Below are 17581 nucleotides of genomic sequence, written 5' to 3' on the forward strand. Positions count from 1 at the left end.
AAAGAACATACATGTATGACCCATGGACATGAACTAAGGGTGGAGGTGTGGGGGAATGCTGGAGGGTGGGGTGGTGCAGGGCAGAGGGGGATACGGGGGAGAAAAAAATGGGACAACTGTAATAGCATTATCAACAAAATATACTTATGAAAAATCACACATTCATTATGGATATTTAACTATAGTTATTCTAGTTAGCTAGTGGTCTAGCAGCTTAGATATTGTTAAGCAAAATTAGAATAATCTACACTATGTTTGTAGCCTACCTTTATTTAGTTCATAACACATTATGTGTGTCATTTTACAGCAATAAATATAGTTCACATGATCCTTTTTTTATGAAGACCTTATTTGGGACTGTTTAATAGGGGGGAGAGAGAGAGATGAGGCTCAACTCAGAATTCAGCAAAGACAGTTGGGGATTTATAGCCAATAAGCAGAGTGAGGGGGTCAATGGATGGAAAATTACTGAGACGCATCATCTTTTTTAACAGGTACACAGTACATGAATGCAATGCAATTTATTGATCAATTCCCACTGTTGAATATTTACGAGTATATTCTTTTCAAATTTTTGCTACAGTGACACCTTTATATATAGGACCCGGCACAAATAACGCCCCTTCTATCTTCTTTTCCTTAGATAAGTCTCTTTAACATTTCATATAATAAGGGCTTGGTGATGATGAATTCCTTTAACTTGACCTTATCTGAGAAGCACTTTATCTGCCCTTCCATTCTAAATGAAAGCTTTGCTGGATAGAGCAATCTTGGATGTAGGTCCTTGCCTTTCATGACTTGGAATACTTCTTTCCAGCTTCTTCTTACCTGTAAGGTCTCTTTTGAGAAATCAGCTGACAGGCTGATGGGAACTCCTTTGTAGGTTAACTGTCTCCTTTTCTCTTGCTGCTTCTAGGATTCTCTCCTTAATTTTAATCTTGAGTAATGTAATTATGATGTGGTTTCTCCTTGGGTCCAACTTCTTTGGGACTCTCTGAGCTTCTAGGACTTCCTGAAAGTCTATTTCCTTTGACAGATTGGGGAAGTTCTCCTTTATTATTTGTTCAAATAGATTTTCAATTTGTTGCTCTTCCTCTTCTTCTGGCACCCCTAAAATTAGGATGTTGGATCGTTTAAAGATGTCCTGGAGGTTCCTAAGCCTCTCCTCATTTTTTTGAATTTTTGTTTCCTCATTTTTTTTCTGGTTGAATGTTTCTTTCTTCCTTCTGGTCCACTCCATTGATTTGACGACCAGTTTCCTTCCCAACACTCTTGGTTCCCTGTACATGTTCCTTTATTTGACTTAATGTAACCTTCATTTTTCCATCTAATTTGTGACCAAGTTCAACCAGTTCTGTGAGCATCTTGATTACCAGTGTTTTCAACTGTGCATCTGATAGGGTGGCTATCTTTTTGTTGCTTAGTTTTATTTTTTCTGGAGCTTTGATCTGTTCTTTCATTTGGGCCATTTTTTTTTGTCCTGACGCAACTGTTACGACACAGTGAGGGGTGAAGCCTTGCTGTGTTGTGACGCTGTATGTGGGGACATGTCCGAGAGAGAACAATGGCACTTGTTTCACTCTCTGCCAGATTTCAGTCCCATCTGCCACTTCCCACAAACAAATCGGGCCCTTCTGGTGCTGACTGCCATGTGGGTAGGTTTGCATATGTTCTAGGATCCTGTGGGTCTCTCCAATGAACTTAGGGCCCTGGGTTGCACAGTCTGTCCTGCTCCCCAGTTGCTCCTGCCAGTTCATCTGTGTGGGACTGTGGGACCGCCTGCTATACTAGCTGCTACCTTGCCATGGGTCCTCTCCACCTGGCTGTCGGTCTCTGCCCCTCCTACAGGTCTGGATGAGTATGTCTTCAACTCCTTGCTTGTTGGACTTCCATCCAGTTTGATTTTCTGTCACTTCTGGTTGATTTTTGTTTTTTAAATTGTTGCTGTCCTTTTGGTTGTGTGAGAAGGTGCGGTGTGTCTACCTACTCCTCTATCTTGGCTGGAAGTCATCATATTATATTTTAATTTTTCTTTTTTCACTTCACTTGTGTTTCAATAACACACTACTCTTAACTGTGTACTTTCCATTCTTGTTATCCAAAGTATATATTTCTTGTCATATTATTGTTGTTCTAGTACTACTGTAAAAATTGCTGTTCCATACAATGGTAAATACTACACAGTACCCCTCTCTGATTTTAGCCCAGTTCACTTTATTCTTGGGCATTATTATTGTTGTGGTTAATTCTACTTTCTCACACACTATGCCTACTTTCTATCCTTTAACCTCACTATATCTCATCATCTAACCTTGCACAAGTGCTCTGTTTTCTAGATTCAGCTCACAATCCTCTGCTTTAACATGAGTCTTATCTCCCTTTCATTTTTTATAAAAAGTGGCTAGTTGGGTGAAATATTGCAGTTAACACTATACTTTTCCAAAGAATCTCCTATCTCTTCTCTACTTGCTGGTGCTTTAAATCTCATAGAATGCTCTTCCGCTGTCTTAATCTATTTTGCCTAACCCCTGCCACTGATCACATATAAGAATAGGCAGGAGCTGCAAACATCAATATACCCACTGGAGGAGAGAACCCACCAACAAAGGAACCACCAAAAGGTAAAAACCCAAGTACAGGAGAGCCCATGCAAACAGAAGGGCAAACCTCAAAGCATCCATACAAGAAGATCAGAGGCCACACCACTGAATCACACAGAATTCCTACCATACAAAGACATCCACCCTACAAAGATACCTAGCAAAGTGAAACATCAGGATGTATAGAAACAGAAAGTCACATAATATGCAGACAAAGAAAGAACCTGCAATCCAAAGGAAAGGAAGACTCCTCACTAAAAGAGCTAAATGAAATGGAGGTAAGAAACTATCAGATATAGAATTCAAAATAATAGATATAAAAATTCTCACGAAACTCACAGACAATGACAAGGAACTGAGTGAGAACAACAACAGTATGAAAAAGGAAACAAACTATAAACAAAAACCAGGAAGAAATGAACAATAAAATTTTGGATATAAAAAACACACTAGAAGGAATTATGATCAGGCTGGATGAAGCAGAGGACCGAGTTAGTAAACTGGAAGACAAGGTGGAAAGAAACACCCAAATAGAGCAGCTGCATGAAAAAAGACTAAAGAAATACGAAGATAGCTTAACGGAACTCCAAGATAATATGAAATGCAAGAACATTAAAATCATAGGAATACCAGAAGGAGAAGAAAAGGAACAAGGGACAGAAATCCTGTTTGAAAAAACAATGACAGAAAACTTTCCAAACCTGGAGAGGGAAAAACCATGTAAGTTCAGGAAGTAAGGAGAGTCCAAATTAAGATGAACCCAAAGAAGCCAATTCCAAGACATATCACAATTAAAATGCGAAGTATTAAAGACAAAGAGAGAATCTTAAAAGCAGCAAGGGAGAAAAAAGAAGTAATATAAAAAGGGGCTCCAATAAGGTTAACAGCTGATTACCCAACAGAAACACTTCAATCCAGGAAAGAATGGCAAAGGATATTCCAAGTAATGAAAAACAAAGGCCTGCACCCAAGATTACCCAGAAAAGCTCTCAATTAAAATAGAAGATGAAATAAGGATTTTCCCAGACAAAAGAAGGTTGAAAAAATACATCTCCACTAAACCAGCCCTACCAGATTTACTAAAGGGACTACTATAAGAAGAGAAAGGAAAAGGAATAAAAGAGAGAGAAACACAGGTACTAAGGGAGAAAAAAATGAACAAATACCTATGAAAAATAACCTTAAATGTTAATGAATTAAATGCTCCAATCAAAAGATATAGAATAGCCGAATGGATAAGTAAACATGACCCACACATACACTGCCTATAAGAGACCAACTTAAAACAAAAGACCTACAAAGACCGAAAGTGAAGAGAGTTGGAAAAAAATATTCCAAGCAAATGGATAGGAAAGAAAAGCTGGGTTAGCAATATTCATATCAGACAAAATAGATTTCGAAACAAGGGCCATAAAAGAGACCCAGAAAGACACTTCCTAACACTCAAGGGAAGATTCCATCAAGAAGACATAAACATTATAAACATATGCACCCAATATAGGAGCACCCAAATACATAAGAAAAATCTTGGAGAACTTCAAGTAAGATACTGACAGCAACACAATTGCAACAGGGGATTTTAACATCCCACTGTCAAAAATAGATAGATCTTCCAAAGAAAATATCAACAAAGATATTGTGGCACTGGACAATGTCCTATATGAAATGGATTTAACTGATATATGGAGAACCTTTCATCCAAAAGAAGCACAATACACATTCTTTTCCAATGCACATGAAACATTTTCAAAGATAGACCACGTGATAGGACACAAAACAAGGCTCAACAAATTCAAGAAAATTGAAATAATATCAAGCATTTTCTCTGACCTCAAAGGACTAAAACTAGGAACCAACCTCAAAGAAAAAAATCCAAAACACTAAAAATCATGGAGATTGAATAGCATGCTATTAAACAATGAATGGATCAAGAATGAAATTAGGGAAGAAGTAAAAAAGTTTCTGGAAACAAATTCATATGAACTCACAACAACCCAAAACTTATGGGACACAGGGAAGGCAGTCATGAGAGGAAAGTTCATAGCAATACAACCCTACCTAAAAAAAGATAGAAACATTTTAAATAAACAACCTAACCCTACACCTACAAGAACTGGAGGAACAGCAACAAAGACAATACAGGCAAGGAGAACGAAGGAAATAACGAAGATCAGACAGAATTAAATGACACAAAGATTAAAAGCACAGTTCAAAGGATCAATAAATCCAGGAGCTGGTTCTTTAAAAAGACAAACAAACCCGACAAGCCTTTAATCAGATTCATCAAGAGAAGAAGAGAAAGGACCCAAGTAAACAAAACCAGAAATGAAAGAGGAGAGATTACAACTGATACCACAAAAATACAAAGGATTCTAAGAAATTAACTACAAACAACTATATAACAAGAAATCTGAAAACCTGGGTGAAATGACACATTCCTAGAAAATTATAATCTTCCAAAACTTAACCAAGAAGAAGCAGAAAGCCTGTGTTTAAACAGACTGATAACAGTTGGTGAAATTGAATCAGTAATCAAAAAACCCCCATCATACAAAATCTCTGCACTGGCTGGCTTCACAGGAGAATTTTATAAAACATTTAAGGAAGAACTAAACCCTAACTTCTCAGACTCTTTTTCTCAAAAATCCAAGAAGAGGGAAGACTACTGAACTCTTTTTATGAGGCCCCCATCATCCTAATCCAAAACCAGACAAAGGCACAACAAAGAAAGAAAACTACAGGTCTGTATCACTGATGAATGTAGATGATAAAATCCTCAACAAAGTACTGGCAAACTGCATCTTGCTAAATATATCATATCTAGCAAAAATATCATACACCATGATCAAGTGGGATTCATCCTAGGGATGCAAGGATGGTACAGTATTCACAAATCAATAAATGTAATACATCACACAAACAAAAGACAAAAATCATATGATCATAACAATAGACGAGGAAAAAGCATTTGATAAAGTAAAGCACCCATTTATGATAAAAACACTCAGCAGACTGGGACTAGAGGAAGCATACCTCAACGTAATTAAGGTCACATATGAAAAACCTATACCCAACATCATATTCAATGGAAAAAATCAAAAAGCTTTCCCATTAAGATCAGGAACAAAACGGGGATGTGTGCTTCCACCACTTCTGTTCAACATAGTATTGGAAGTCCTAGCCAGAGCAATCAGACAAGAAGAAGGAAAAAAAGGCATACAAATTGGAAAACAGGAAGTAAAACTGGCATGGTTTGCAGATGATATGATAGTATACATAAAAAACCCTATAGATTCCACAAAAAACTACTTGACCTAATTAGTGAATATGGCAAAACAGTGGGATACAAAGTCAATATTCAGAAATCAAAGGCATTTTTGTACACCAACAACAAAATATCAGAAACAAATCAGGAAAAAAAATCCCATTTGCTATAGCAATAAGAAAAATAAAATACCTAGGAATAAACCTAACAAAGGAGGTAAAAGACCTATATGCAGAAAACTAAATAACACTGAAGAAAGAAATTAAGGAAGACACAAACAAATGGAAGTATATTCCGTGTTTATGGATTGGAAGAATTAACATCATCAAAATGTCCATACTACCCAAAGCAATTTACAGATTCAATGCAATACCTATTGGAGTACCAATGACATATTTCACAGATATAGAACAAATACTTCAAAAATTTATATGGAATCATAAACGACCCTGAATAGCTGCAGCAATTTTGAGAAAGAAGAACAAAGTAGGAGGGATCACAATACCTGATATCAAACTGTATTATTACAAGGCCACTGTAATCAAAACAGCCTGGCATAAAAACAGACACATAGACCAATGGGACAAAATAGAGAGCCCAGAAATAAAGTCAAGTCTCTAAGATCAACTAATATTTGACAAAGGGGGCAGCAACATAAAATGTAGTAAAAATAGCCTATTCAACAAATGGTGTTGGGAAAGCTGAACAGCTACGTGCAAAAAAAAATGAAACTTGATCACCAACTTACCCCATACATAAAAATAAATTCGAGGTGGATGAAAGACTTATAAATATAAGTCCTGACACCATAAAAGTGTCCTGCAGAACAACACAGGCAGGAAAATCTCAGATATTCTATGCGGCAATAGTTTCGTTGATATGTCCCCTAAAGCAAGGGACATAAAGGAAAGAATAAACAAATGGGATCACATCAAAATTAAAAGCTTCTGCACAACTAAAGAAAACAGTAGTAAAGTGAAAAGAGAACCAACTATAAGGGAAAACATATTTGCCTCAGACAAGGGTCTGATCTCCAAAATATATAAAGAACTCACACGTCTCCACTCCAGGAAGACAAGAAACCCAATTAAAAAATGGGCAAAGGACTTGAACAGACAATTCTCCAAGGAGGACATAGAAAGGGTCCAGAGACATATGAAAAGATGTTCAATACTGCTAGCCATCATAGATGCAAATTAAAACCACAATGAGATACTACTTCACACTGGTCAGAATGGCCGTCATAAACAAAACAACAAACAAGTGTTGAAACAGATGTGGATAAAAGGGAACCCTAGTGCACTGCTGGTGGGATTGCAGACTGGTGCAGCCACTATGTGAAACAGTACAGAATTTCCTCAGAAAAGTAAAAATGGAACTGCCTTTGGGCCCAGCAATTCCACTGCTAGGACTATATTCTAAAAACCCTGAAGCACCAATCCAAAAGAATCCATGCAGGCACCAATGTTCATAGCAGTACAATTTATAATAGCCAAGAGGCAAAAGCAACCTAAGTGCCCATCAGTAAATGAATGGATCAGAAAAACTGTGATACATATACACAATGGAATTCTATGCAGCAGAGAGAAAGAAGGAGCTACTACCCTTTGTGCAACAGCATGGATGGAACTGGAGAGCATTATGCTAAGTGAAATAGGCCAGGCAGTGAAAGGCAAATACCATATGATCTCACCTTTAAGTGGAACCTAATCTATAATACAATCAAACAAGCAAAATATAACCAGAGAAATTGAAATTACAATCAAATGAACAGTAACCAGAAGGGAGATGGGAGGGGACAGTGGGGGGGAAAGGGGAAAGGTTAAAGGGTTTTTAGGAACAATTATAAAGGACACATGGACAAAAACAAAGAGGGGTATATTCAGGGGAGAGAGGTGGGGATGGCGGTGGGGGGGGCAGTGTGAAGTAGGTGGAAAAAGGAGACAACTGTACTTGAACAACAATAAAACAGAAAAAATAAAAAATAAAACTATAAATTATTATAACCATATTATTAACCTACCAATCACATTCAAGTAGGCGTTACTTCTGCTGGACCCTGAATTACACATTTGTACACTTGTTAGATTATAGTAAAGCTTCACTAAAAAAAAAATCAGTGTGAAAAGTCTTACAGTTATAAATCCTTCTTTGTTTAACAAGTCATCTTAACTAAAGGGAATAAAATTATATAAAGATATTTTTCTGGGAAATCCAGGCTTATAAATGCCACAAGTATATGCAAAACAGTGAGGCAACATGAAACTAACAAGATGGTTGACCTGGCTGTTGTAGCTCAGTGGATTGAGCGTGGGCCTGCGAACCAGACAACCGCGGTTTGAATCCCAGTCAGGGCACATGCCTGGATTGCAGACCAGTTCCCTGCGGGCCAGTTCCCAGCAGGGCACAGATGAAAGGCAACCATACATTGATGTTTCTCTCCTTCTCTCCTTCCCTTCCCCTCTAAAGATAAATAAAATAATAATAATAATAAAAAAAGATGGTTGAAATTAAAATGGTCCCTAATGGCAAGGGAGTTTTTAATCTAAGACAGGGATAGCTAGCTATATGCACAGACAATACAAAGAATGATAGCGGCAAGGTAGGGAGGACTAACATATCAAGTAAGCGTGAAATGAGTAGTTTAATACAAATGGATATTAATGCTAACTTAAAGCAATTATTTTGTGCCCAAACAGGTAACTAAAAAAATGACAGAAAAGAGATAAATATTATACTGTTAACTCCAAGGCCCTAACCAAATACTTTTGCCATAGTAATTATGCACAACATTCTTAGAGCACTTGAATTGAGCCATTACTATGTCCAGCAGAAACTATATTTCATTCCTCTAAAATATAAGCTCCAAGAGGACAATGATGTTCTTACTGTTCACTGACTCCTTAGTTCCCAGAACCATATGGCTCAAAAATGTGTAAATTCAGTAAATATCTGTTCAATAACTAGCTTCCCATCATACAACAGAGAAAATTGAGGCTCAGAAAGATAATTATATATGCAAGGCTGCACAACCAGTAAATTAAGGTTCAAAACCAAATTTCAGTATTTTTTCTTCAACTATATCTGAAATCATTTGGCTATTAGTTGAAATCACTTTATAACACTTCATGCTAGCAAAATAATTGTCCTGAATGTATGATTTGTATTTGTCGCTAAATTTTAATTAAGTCAGAAATAGAAAAAAAATAAAATTGTCTAAAAGGAATAGGTTGCATAATACTTCAGATGTGTAATGACAGTTCAAAAACTTTAACCATTTTAAGTGAGACAAGTGGACAGAAAGTTGAATTTTTTATTAGATTTCAATTTTAAAATAATATAGCAAAAAAAGAAAAATCTACACACATTTCTCACGTGAAAGAAAAAATAAAAATAAGACTAACTGCTATTATGCACATAGATGCTACAGATTATACATAGGCTATCCATTCATTAAAGCAGACAAGGGATGATGGCCTTGAAGCTGAAAGCCTCCAACTGGTCAAATTACTATGAAATTCCTGAACAATCAAAATGCTTTTCTCTGAAAAAAATTATATCTCAAATTGGTCCCCCAATTAGTATGAAACACTAAAGTATTAAAATAGCAACATAAAGCACTAAAACAGTGAGATGGTATCCTTCTGTGAGTCTAAAATATATCAATAATTCAATAAACATAGTTGAAGAAACTAAAATATAATTAAATTTCAGCCTGCTGACAATATTTCTCTAGAATATTTATATTTCCTCAGTAGTAGCTACTCACGTATATCAATCCTTTCAAACATAAACTAAACTCATAGTATGAAAATATTTGAAAGCTGTAAAATTCACTTCACTTAGAAGTTCAGTTCCATAACTAAACTGTAAAATAATATTCTCAACTAAACACACAGAAGAACTAATATCCTAGGGTCATTTGAAGATCTGAGTTTTTCCACAAGGAAAACTCTTACCAATATTTAAAAGCATTCAATTAATCAGACTTTTCACCTGGCAAGATAAAATGTAAAGCGGACAAAAATTCTGGAATTTAGCTTCAAATCCTTCCATTGACTATATGTATAAGAATAGGAAGATTAAAATGCAATGTTTTCTTTTGCCTATCTTAGTATGAAAACACATCCACAGGAACATACAGTCAAAACTGAGTTATAAGAGTTTGACAGTAGTCTAGAATAGGTAAAATTTAGGGGTAAACATGTAAAATTTCATTTTACCAATAGCTTCAATTTCATTGTACACTAAACATTTCACCAGGAGCTTACAAAAATGTTCCAGACTTTTCCCTCCTCTGAATTCTTACATTATTCCAATAAACATCTGAAAACATTTAATGTAAAATATACTTTGCTAAATGTTTGTCCCTAACTTTATTTCAGCTAATAAAGATTACATCAATTCTGTGATGTAATCTGAATTTTACACATAACTAAACAAAACTTAGAGAAGCTAAGTAACTTGTCTCTGGTTACAAAGCTGTCAGAGGCAAAGTCTGCATCTCAATTACAGTTTTCAGACTATACCACAACTGTATGTCATCACTTTATTTGGCAATCACATTCTGCTGCCTTATTATACACTGTACTACTTTCACTTCATATTGCTTCATTTTTCCCACGTACATTTTAGAGCAACAATTGTGTTGTGCTTTAATTTCTTATACTATCCTTTCGGTATACTGATTCAAGTTGTTTGTATGACAGACTGCCAGACTACAAGGTTAAATATTCTGAGCCTCACATTCGTAAAATAAAAATGACACCAAACTGAGGGCTTACTGTGAATTCTTTCCATGAATTAACTCATTTAATCCTCACAACAGCCTTATGAAATCAGTACATTATTGTCCCATTTTGCAGATGAAAGATCTAAAGGTTAGAGAGGTTCTCTAATTTGCCCAAATATAGGTTATAAATTAGTAGGTGGAGGAGGTAGTTTTTAAGGCCGTGGTATTCTGTCTCAAGTGGTTACTTGCTTAATGTTCAAACTGTCCATCTAGGACTAGTGCCTGAATGAACTCATGTATTTATACAGTAGGGAGATTCAAAAAATTTTAACTCTGGGCACCAATTTCTTAGATGGAACACCAAAAACACAAGCAATAAAAGCAAAAAATAGATAAATGAAGTTTTAGTCAAACTTAAAAACTTCCATGCATCAAAGCACACAATCAACAGAATGAAACAACCTACAGAATGGGAGAAAAAATGCAAACCACCTATCTAATAAGGGGTTAATATCCAAAATGTATGAAAAACTCCTATAACTTTTGTTTTTTTAATAATCCAATTTAAAAAATGGGCAAAGGACTTAAACAGACATTTCTCCAAAGATGATATACAAATAGACAACAAGCAAATAAAAAAAAACACACAATGAGATATCACTTTACACTTGTGAGGATGACTATTATCAAAAAAAATCAAAAATCAAACAACAACAAAACCAAGCAAAGAGAAAATAACAAGTATTTGTGAAGAGGTGGAGAAAAATGGAACGCTGGCACACTGTTGGTAGTAAAATGGTAGAAATGTTATGGAAAACAGTATAGTAGTTTTCCCAAAAAGTAAAAATAGTTCAGCACCAATATAATTCAGCAATTCCATTTCTGCATATAGTATACATATATGTACGTATATATAGACATATATACGTACATATATGTATCTATCCAAAAGAACTGAAAGCAGAATCACAGAGATATTTACAAACCCATAGTCATAGCAGCATTATTCACAATAGCCAAAATATAAAAACGATCTACATGTCTACTGATAGATGAATGGATAATGAAAATGTGGTATATAAATGCAATGGAATATTGTGCAGCTTTAAAAAAGGAAATCCTACATGCTACAGCACAGGTGTACTTCAAGGACATCATGCCAAGTGAAATAAGCCAGGTAAAAAAGGTCCTTGAATAACACTGCTTCATTCAATCTCATTTTGTTACAAGGTTGATGAGAGGCCACATTTTTGTTTACATTAATTAGCCTATGGCATGTTTGGTTTCATTATATGTCATTTTGCCTAAAGTCACAGAAACTATAGACTATGTTAGGTGGGAAATTGCTGTATATGATCCTACTTAGGTAATGTATCTAAGTGGTCAAATTTTAAGAGAAAGTAAAATGGTGGTTGCTAGGGGCTAGTGGCTAGAGGAAGTGGGAAGTTGTCTAACTTGGTAGAGCTTCAGTTCTGTAAGATGAAAAATTCTGGAGATCCGTTGCACAACAATGTGAAAATAGTTAACATTACTAAACTGCCAATGAAAAATGATTAAACTAGTAAACTTCAAGTGTTTTCTGTGACAGTTTAAAAAATTATTAATTTTTCTTTCACTTCCCTTTCCTTTCCTCTCTGATACAGGATTCAAAAGTGATTTAATGAAGGAATAGAAGCAAACAAAAGAACATAAGAGTTTCAACAATGTAGAAACAAATTTAAAAAACAATAAAACAGGTAACCCCATATCCTTATCAATAATTTTTTTTCTTAACTTGGAAACACCTTGAATCTCCCAGTACACCACTACCCTATTAGCAAGGCAGTATAATGGTTAAAGGCCTTTTGGAGCAGGAAAGCTCAAGTACTGCTCTGACTTGGCTACTAAATTACTGTGTAGCCTTCTATTAAGATATTATTATTCATCCAATCCATCCATCCATCCATCCCTCCACCCATGCAAAAGACAGTCTGTTTCCATATGGGTACACTTGTTCAAATGAATCCTGTACCTCTACACAGGATTTTTCTGAGGAGTAAGTGAAGTATAAAACACTAGACACATGGTCTAGCACTCTAAGTGCTCAATAAATGTTGGCCAATATAATTATTTTAAAGTCTAGAGAGCATGACTTGAAAGCCTAGGTAGGACGTGAACAGGATGAATTCAACCAAAAGATATCCAGGACTGTTCCTTAGAGATCTGCCTAATCTGTCGATAATTATGGTGTTATCAACTCAGATACTATTTAGCATATCATTATCACTCTTGCCAAATTTGTGCTCCCCTTTGCTAAATAAACTCCCTCCCAGATAAAAACAATGTCATCTCAGGTATTAGAAAATGTTTGCTTTGGGAACAATGTTCTGTCCCCAGAGATGGTGGGTCCTAAGATCTGTACATTCTCGACTAGACTTCCAAGTTCCTTTCACTTCGTTAGGAACCTAGGCCTTATTTGGGGATGAGGATGGGGAGAGAGAGGGCCGCACAACGGAACACCCAGTTATAAAGCCCACTCAGGTAAGGCTAAGACGGGACCGGACAAATCTCCAATGGACAGTCTCCGAAAACGGAGCAGGGAAAGAAGCAACGACCCTCGCCTGTCAGTTGAGAGCCGGCATCTCGCAGGGCAGGCTGGTGGTGCATAGGGAGTCTCGGGTGGCCCATCCCAAGCCCACCGGGCCAGGACGTATCCCGCAGAGTGGTCGGCTTGATTCGGGGTTCTGCCGTCTCCCGAACGGGCGATTTGGGGGGTGGGGAGGGGAGGGCTGCGCGGCGGTCGAGGGACCGGATAGGCAGGGAAGGGACACGGAGGGCCTCACCGCGGGCCGAGGGCAGTGGGTAGAGCTTCTCGGCCTTCTGCAGGAAGCGCTGGGCCTTCTCGCGGTCGCCAGCGTTCAGGGCCTCCCTGGCGATCTCGACACATTTCTCTGCCTCATCCCGGTTCCCCTCCATGGCTTGGCTTGCGCCTTCTTCCGTTTCCTCCGGGAGCTCTGCTACCAGGGGGCGGAAGCCGCCACCGCCGCCGCCGAGGAGGCGAGGCACGCCGGGGTTGGGGCGTGCGGACGCGAGCGGGCGGAGCGTAGAGATCCAGGCGGCGGAGGCCGAGGCTGACTGGCCGCCTCGAGGCTCCGCCTCCTCACGCCCCGCCCCCACCGTGGGCCTCTAAGGAGCGAGCCGCATCTCCAGGCCTCCAAACCCCGGGGTACGAGCCCACTCAGTGGTCTCAGCGCGGCGCCAAAAGGTTCAAAGCAGATCAACCCGAGGGGACTGGTGGGTGGACACCAGCCCGGCGGCGCCGGGGTAAGTCCCGCCAAGGCTGGGACTGCCGCCCTCACTGGCAGCGCCACCTTTACCGCTGACAGCCGCGCGCAGCCCGCCTTCCCGGCGGCCGGAGCGCTGGTTGGGAGGTGGGGACGCCGGTTTTCAGGAAAATTCCCAGATACCGGAGACCCCGCCTCCAAGCGACAGTGGCCTGGGGAGGATTTGGTCAGATGACCGCTCTGTCACTCCCTAAGGCAGCGCTTCCGGCACAGGTGTTGAACACAGTAGTAGAGCATGGTTAGACCCCAGCTCTAGAGCTTTTTTTTTTGTTGTTAAAGCTACGCACCATTTTCCTGACCCAGATTCATGGTTTCATACCACTGAGGTTCAAAGCAGATCGTTTACAATTATTCTGGCCTTAACCCCAACCTTTATGACCAAAACAGGGCAGGAACCAGCTTTCTGGGAATTCATTACCATCAGAGGTAAACTACTTGATTTTTCTTCAATACCATTTTCCTGACATTGCCACTGTAAAATGTTGGGGGCTGGGGGGGGGGTACTTACTGCTTGGGAATGTTATTCAGATTATTAAAAATTAAGACATTTGCCAGAAAACAAATGTAAAGATAATCCCCTCAATCCAGTCACAAAATAACCATTGTTTTCACTCAAGCATTTGTTAGCCAGTTGGAAATACCAAAACTCAAGGGCTTCCAAGGATTTTTTTTATCCTGAATCTCTTCTATGAAATGTATTATCCCACACCAAGATGTAAATGAGTATTAATAATCTAATTCAGAAATTTCAAAACTATTTAGCTAACAAAACAAAAAACACTATTACTTTAAGTGTGAACTGAAAGTTCTGTCTGGGGAGGTGGTAGATACAGGACTTGCCTACCTGCTCCCCCCAAGTCCACCACAGCAGTACTCTACCAGTGTAGTGCTATCACATACATAAACTCTGACCAAGACACAAACTGAGATGGCAACTAGCCTATAAAACTTGCCCCATTTCCAGTTCCTGCCAAAGTTTTAAAATCTTAGTAGTTAATAACATACTAAAAAATTACAGTTGGGCCACCTAACTATTTGATCTAGAAAACTAAGTTGAATTCCTCAAGAATAAATGTGCTTAATTTATTATTGCTGGATGATGCCTATTCAAAAAAAAAGATGTTTCTATTACAATCAAGCAAATTTAAAACACAACTAGTTTGGGATATGACCTTTATTGAGCTTATCCACCGAAGTGGAAATAATGTCTGTACAAAACCAAATGTTTGTTACTATAACTTCTGCATCACAATTAAAATCCAAACAGTTTTTTAAAAACAGTCAACTCAATCAAAACCCACTACTTCAGAATCAATAGCTTCTTTGAAGCCACAGTAACACTTAAATATGGTTAAGACTCGAATGCAGAAATTTGGTTGGTTGGAATGCTAATTAAACTTCCAACTTGCTCAAATAGAATTACAAAAAGGCAAAATTGTGTTTTTCACAGAGATACAGTCCACTGGAATCACCAACACTGGACAGCTGTTAGAGTATTTAGAGTCCTGAGATAATAAGAAATCCCGGCATTCTTTAGACAGTCTTCTGTTGTCCTTTTTTCCCAATCAGAGATTTGTGGATGTGTGGAATGACACCTAGGAGAGAAACAGAGATAAACTTTACTTTTTAGTACACATTTTATAATACACTATATTTAACCCAGAACGGTTTACTGTTTGTTCATCTTGGAAGTCTTTAAATGTGAAAGAATCAACCCATAAATCATATTTCATGATACAATCATACTGTATGTCAGTGAAACATATACTCAAGTGCCCTCTTTTAAAAATTATCAATGGTAATTTTTTAAAAAAGCAAACACCTATTTTCTCTAAGGAAACTTAAAGTGAAATTTTAGTATTTACATACCACCACCAGCGATTGTAGCCTTGATGAGAGAGTCCAATTCTTCATCTCCACGAATAGCAAGTTGCAAATGACGAGGGGTAATTCGCTTTACCTTTAAGTCTTTTGATGCATTTCCTGCCAATTCAAGTACCTAGAAGGCAGGGGCTAACCAATCAGTCTGTTTCCAACTCTTGTTTAGGCCAAGATCCAAAGAACCGAACCTTCTTGAAAGTAAATCTACCAATTGTCTCCCTTCCGCCTCTACTAACTGAATGTCAAGACAGCATAAACTATAAAGGGGGCACGCAATTTTATTTCCAAGAGCTGCTCAAGCTCAGTATGATCCCTTAATAGTCACCAGCTCCCTCTAGCGTTCCCAGAGCCTTCTCGCCGCGTTTAGGGCCTGGGAGTTTTCTTGCATCACTTTCCTCCTTCCCTTTCACCACCTACACCCGCCCCCCCCCCCCCCCAAACCTTTTCAGATTATAGGCGTACACCCATTTACCTCTGCGGTGAGATACTCCAGAATGGCTGCGCTGTACACAGCAGCAGTCGCACCCACACGTCCATGACTGGTTGTCCTAGATTTCAGGTGCCGATGAATACGGCCCACCGGAAACTTAATTTAAAGCACAAACAAATGAACAAAAATATGAATCAAAGATGATAAAAATTATACGCAAACCAAAGTAAGGGGCAAGGACACTAGTGCAGCAACGCTCACCCGTATCGACACACGTGATCTTCCCCCCTCCCCGGTATTTATCGTGTGGGCAAAACAAGTCGCGACACCGCAGCACCCACGCAAAGACGAAACGCCCATTTAGAGCGATGATAAACAAGAAAGGAGGAGAAAAGAAAAACGTCACGATTCCCAGACTGTACCGAACCACACAGACCTGCAAACCGGCTCTCTGCGAGCGGGAAACCGCCTTTGTCTTGGCCTTTCCGGAGTCTTTCCCAGCCTTACCGCCAGCCTACGGCGCGCACACGCCCGCGAGGAAGAAGGAACGGAGAATATAGGATTACCACGGCGGCGCGCCCCTCCCCCACCGCGGCGCGGCTCGGGCGCGAGCGCGCCCCCGAGCTCCGCCGGGGTCTCCGGCCCGCCGCACGCCGCAAGGGCAACCCCGCCTGCACGCCCCCCGCTGCGCGCCAGTCGCGGCCGCGCGCCCTCGTCCGCCCGTTGGCCGCCTGTTGGCCGCCCGCTGGCCCCCAGCGGCACTGCGCGCGCCACCCAACCGTCGCCGCCTGCTGCGAGATCGGAGGCGGCTGCGCTCGCCACCGACAAATCACCTCCCCCGCTCTTCCAAATCCTATCTCCGCGCGTTTCCAACCGTCGCCAGTTCACCCTCATCTCCGTGTGTAACGGGTTTTTCTCTGCAGGCAAAAACCCGCGGAGCCTTCAAGAGCCTCTGAGAAGTTTACCATTTCCAATTCTGCTGAAGCTCAAACAAGCAAGGCAGAGAAAGGACTAGTCAGACACCCAGCGAGATCCCACCACCTACTCCGTCGCACCGCGATTCAAACTGCGCTGTCTCCCGCCTTCCCCGCTCCCTTTATACTGCAGAATGTTCCCTCATCCGGGAACTCGGATTGCTCATCCCACCAATGGCTGCCACCCGCCCTGGGGACGCGTCCTTGGAGCTTCAGCCAATGAGCAAACGCAGAAAGAGGAGGAGGGGCGGGCGCTACGTAGCTCGAACCGCTATTGGGACGTGAAGTGGGGGAGGAGGGAGAGGGCGGAGGGAAAGGAACCGGAGAGAAGAAGGGCACAGCGGCGGGAGGAAAGGAACTGTGCAAGCTACACTGC

The 17581-nt window shown here is 39.7% G+C and overlaps 2 protein-coding genes across 6 annotated transcripts in view; both read right to left on the reverse strand.

Moving 5' to 3' along the window:
• Positions 1 to 13971, reverse strand: part of DNAJB14 (DnaJ heat shock protein family (Hsp40) member B14) — a 55957-nt gene extending 41986 nt beyond the window's left edge. The window contains exon 1 of one of the 5 annotated variants that reach the window (XM_037151919.2): positions 13420 to 13955. In XM_037151919.2, the coding sequence (XP_037007814.2) occupies positions 13420 to 13552 (133 nt within the window). In that variant the 5' untranslated portion in view covers positions 13553 to 13955. Of the gene's footprint in view, positions 1 to 13419 lie in introns of all 5 variants that reach the window. The other 4 variants (XM_037151918.2, XM_037151921.2, XM_037151920.2 and 1 more) reach the window with 4 other exon arrangements.
• Positions 13972 to 15076: 1105 nt separating this feature from the next.
• LOC119054095 (histone H2A.Z) lies at positions 15077 to 17325 on the reverse strand. The gene is made up of 5 exons (XM_037151933.2): positions 17197 to 17325; positions 16668 to 16745; positions 16274 to 16387; positions 15790 to 15919; positions 15077 to 15515 (listed from the first exon to the last, which is right to left on the reverse strand). The coding sequence occupies exons 1-5, from the start codon at positions 17197 to 17199 to the stop codon at positions 15454 to 15456; spliced, it is 387 nt and encodes a 128-aa protein (XP_037007828.1). The 5' UTR covers positions 17200 to 17325; the 3' UTR covers positions 15077 to 15453.
• Positions 17326 to 17581: the final 256 nt, after the last annotated feature.

This window comes from Artibeus jamaicensis, unplaced genomic scaffold (assembly GCF_021234435.1).
Source record: "Artibeus jamaicensis isolate MK-2021 breed Jamaican fruit bat unplaced genomic scaffold, CSHL_Jam_final contig_452, whole genome shotgun sequence".
NCBI classification, from domain to species: Eukaryota; Metazoa; Chordata; class Mammalia; order Chiroptera; family Phyllostomidae; genus Artibeus; species Artibeus jamaicensis.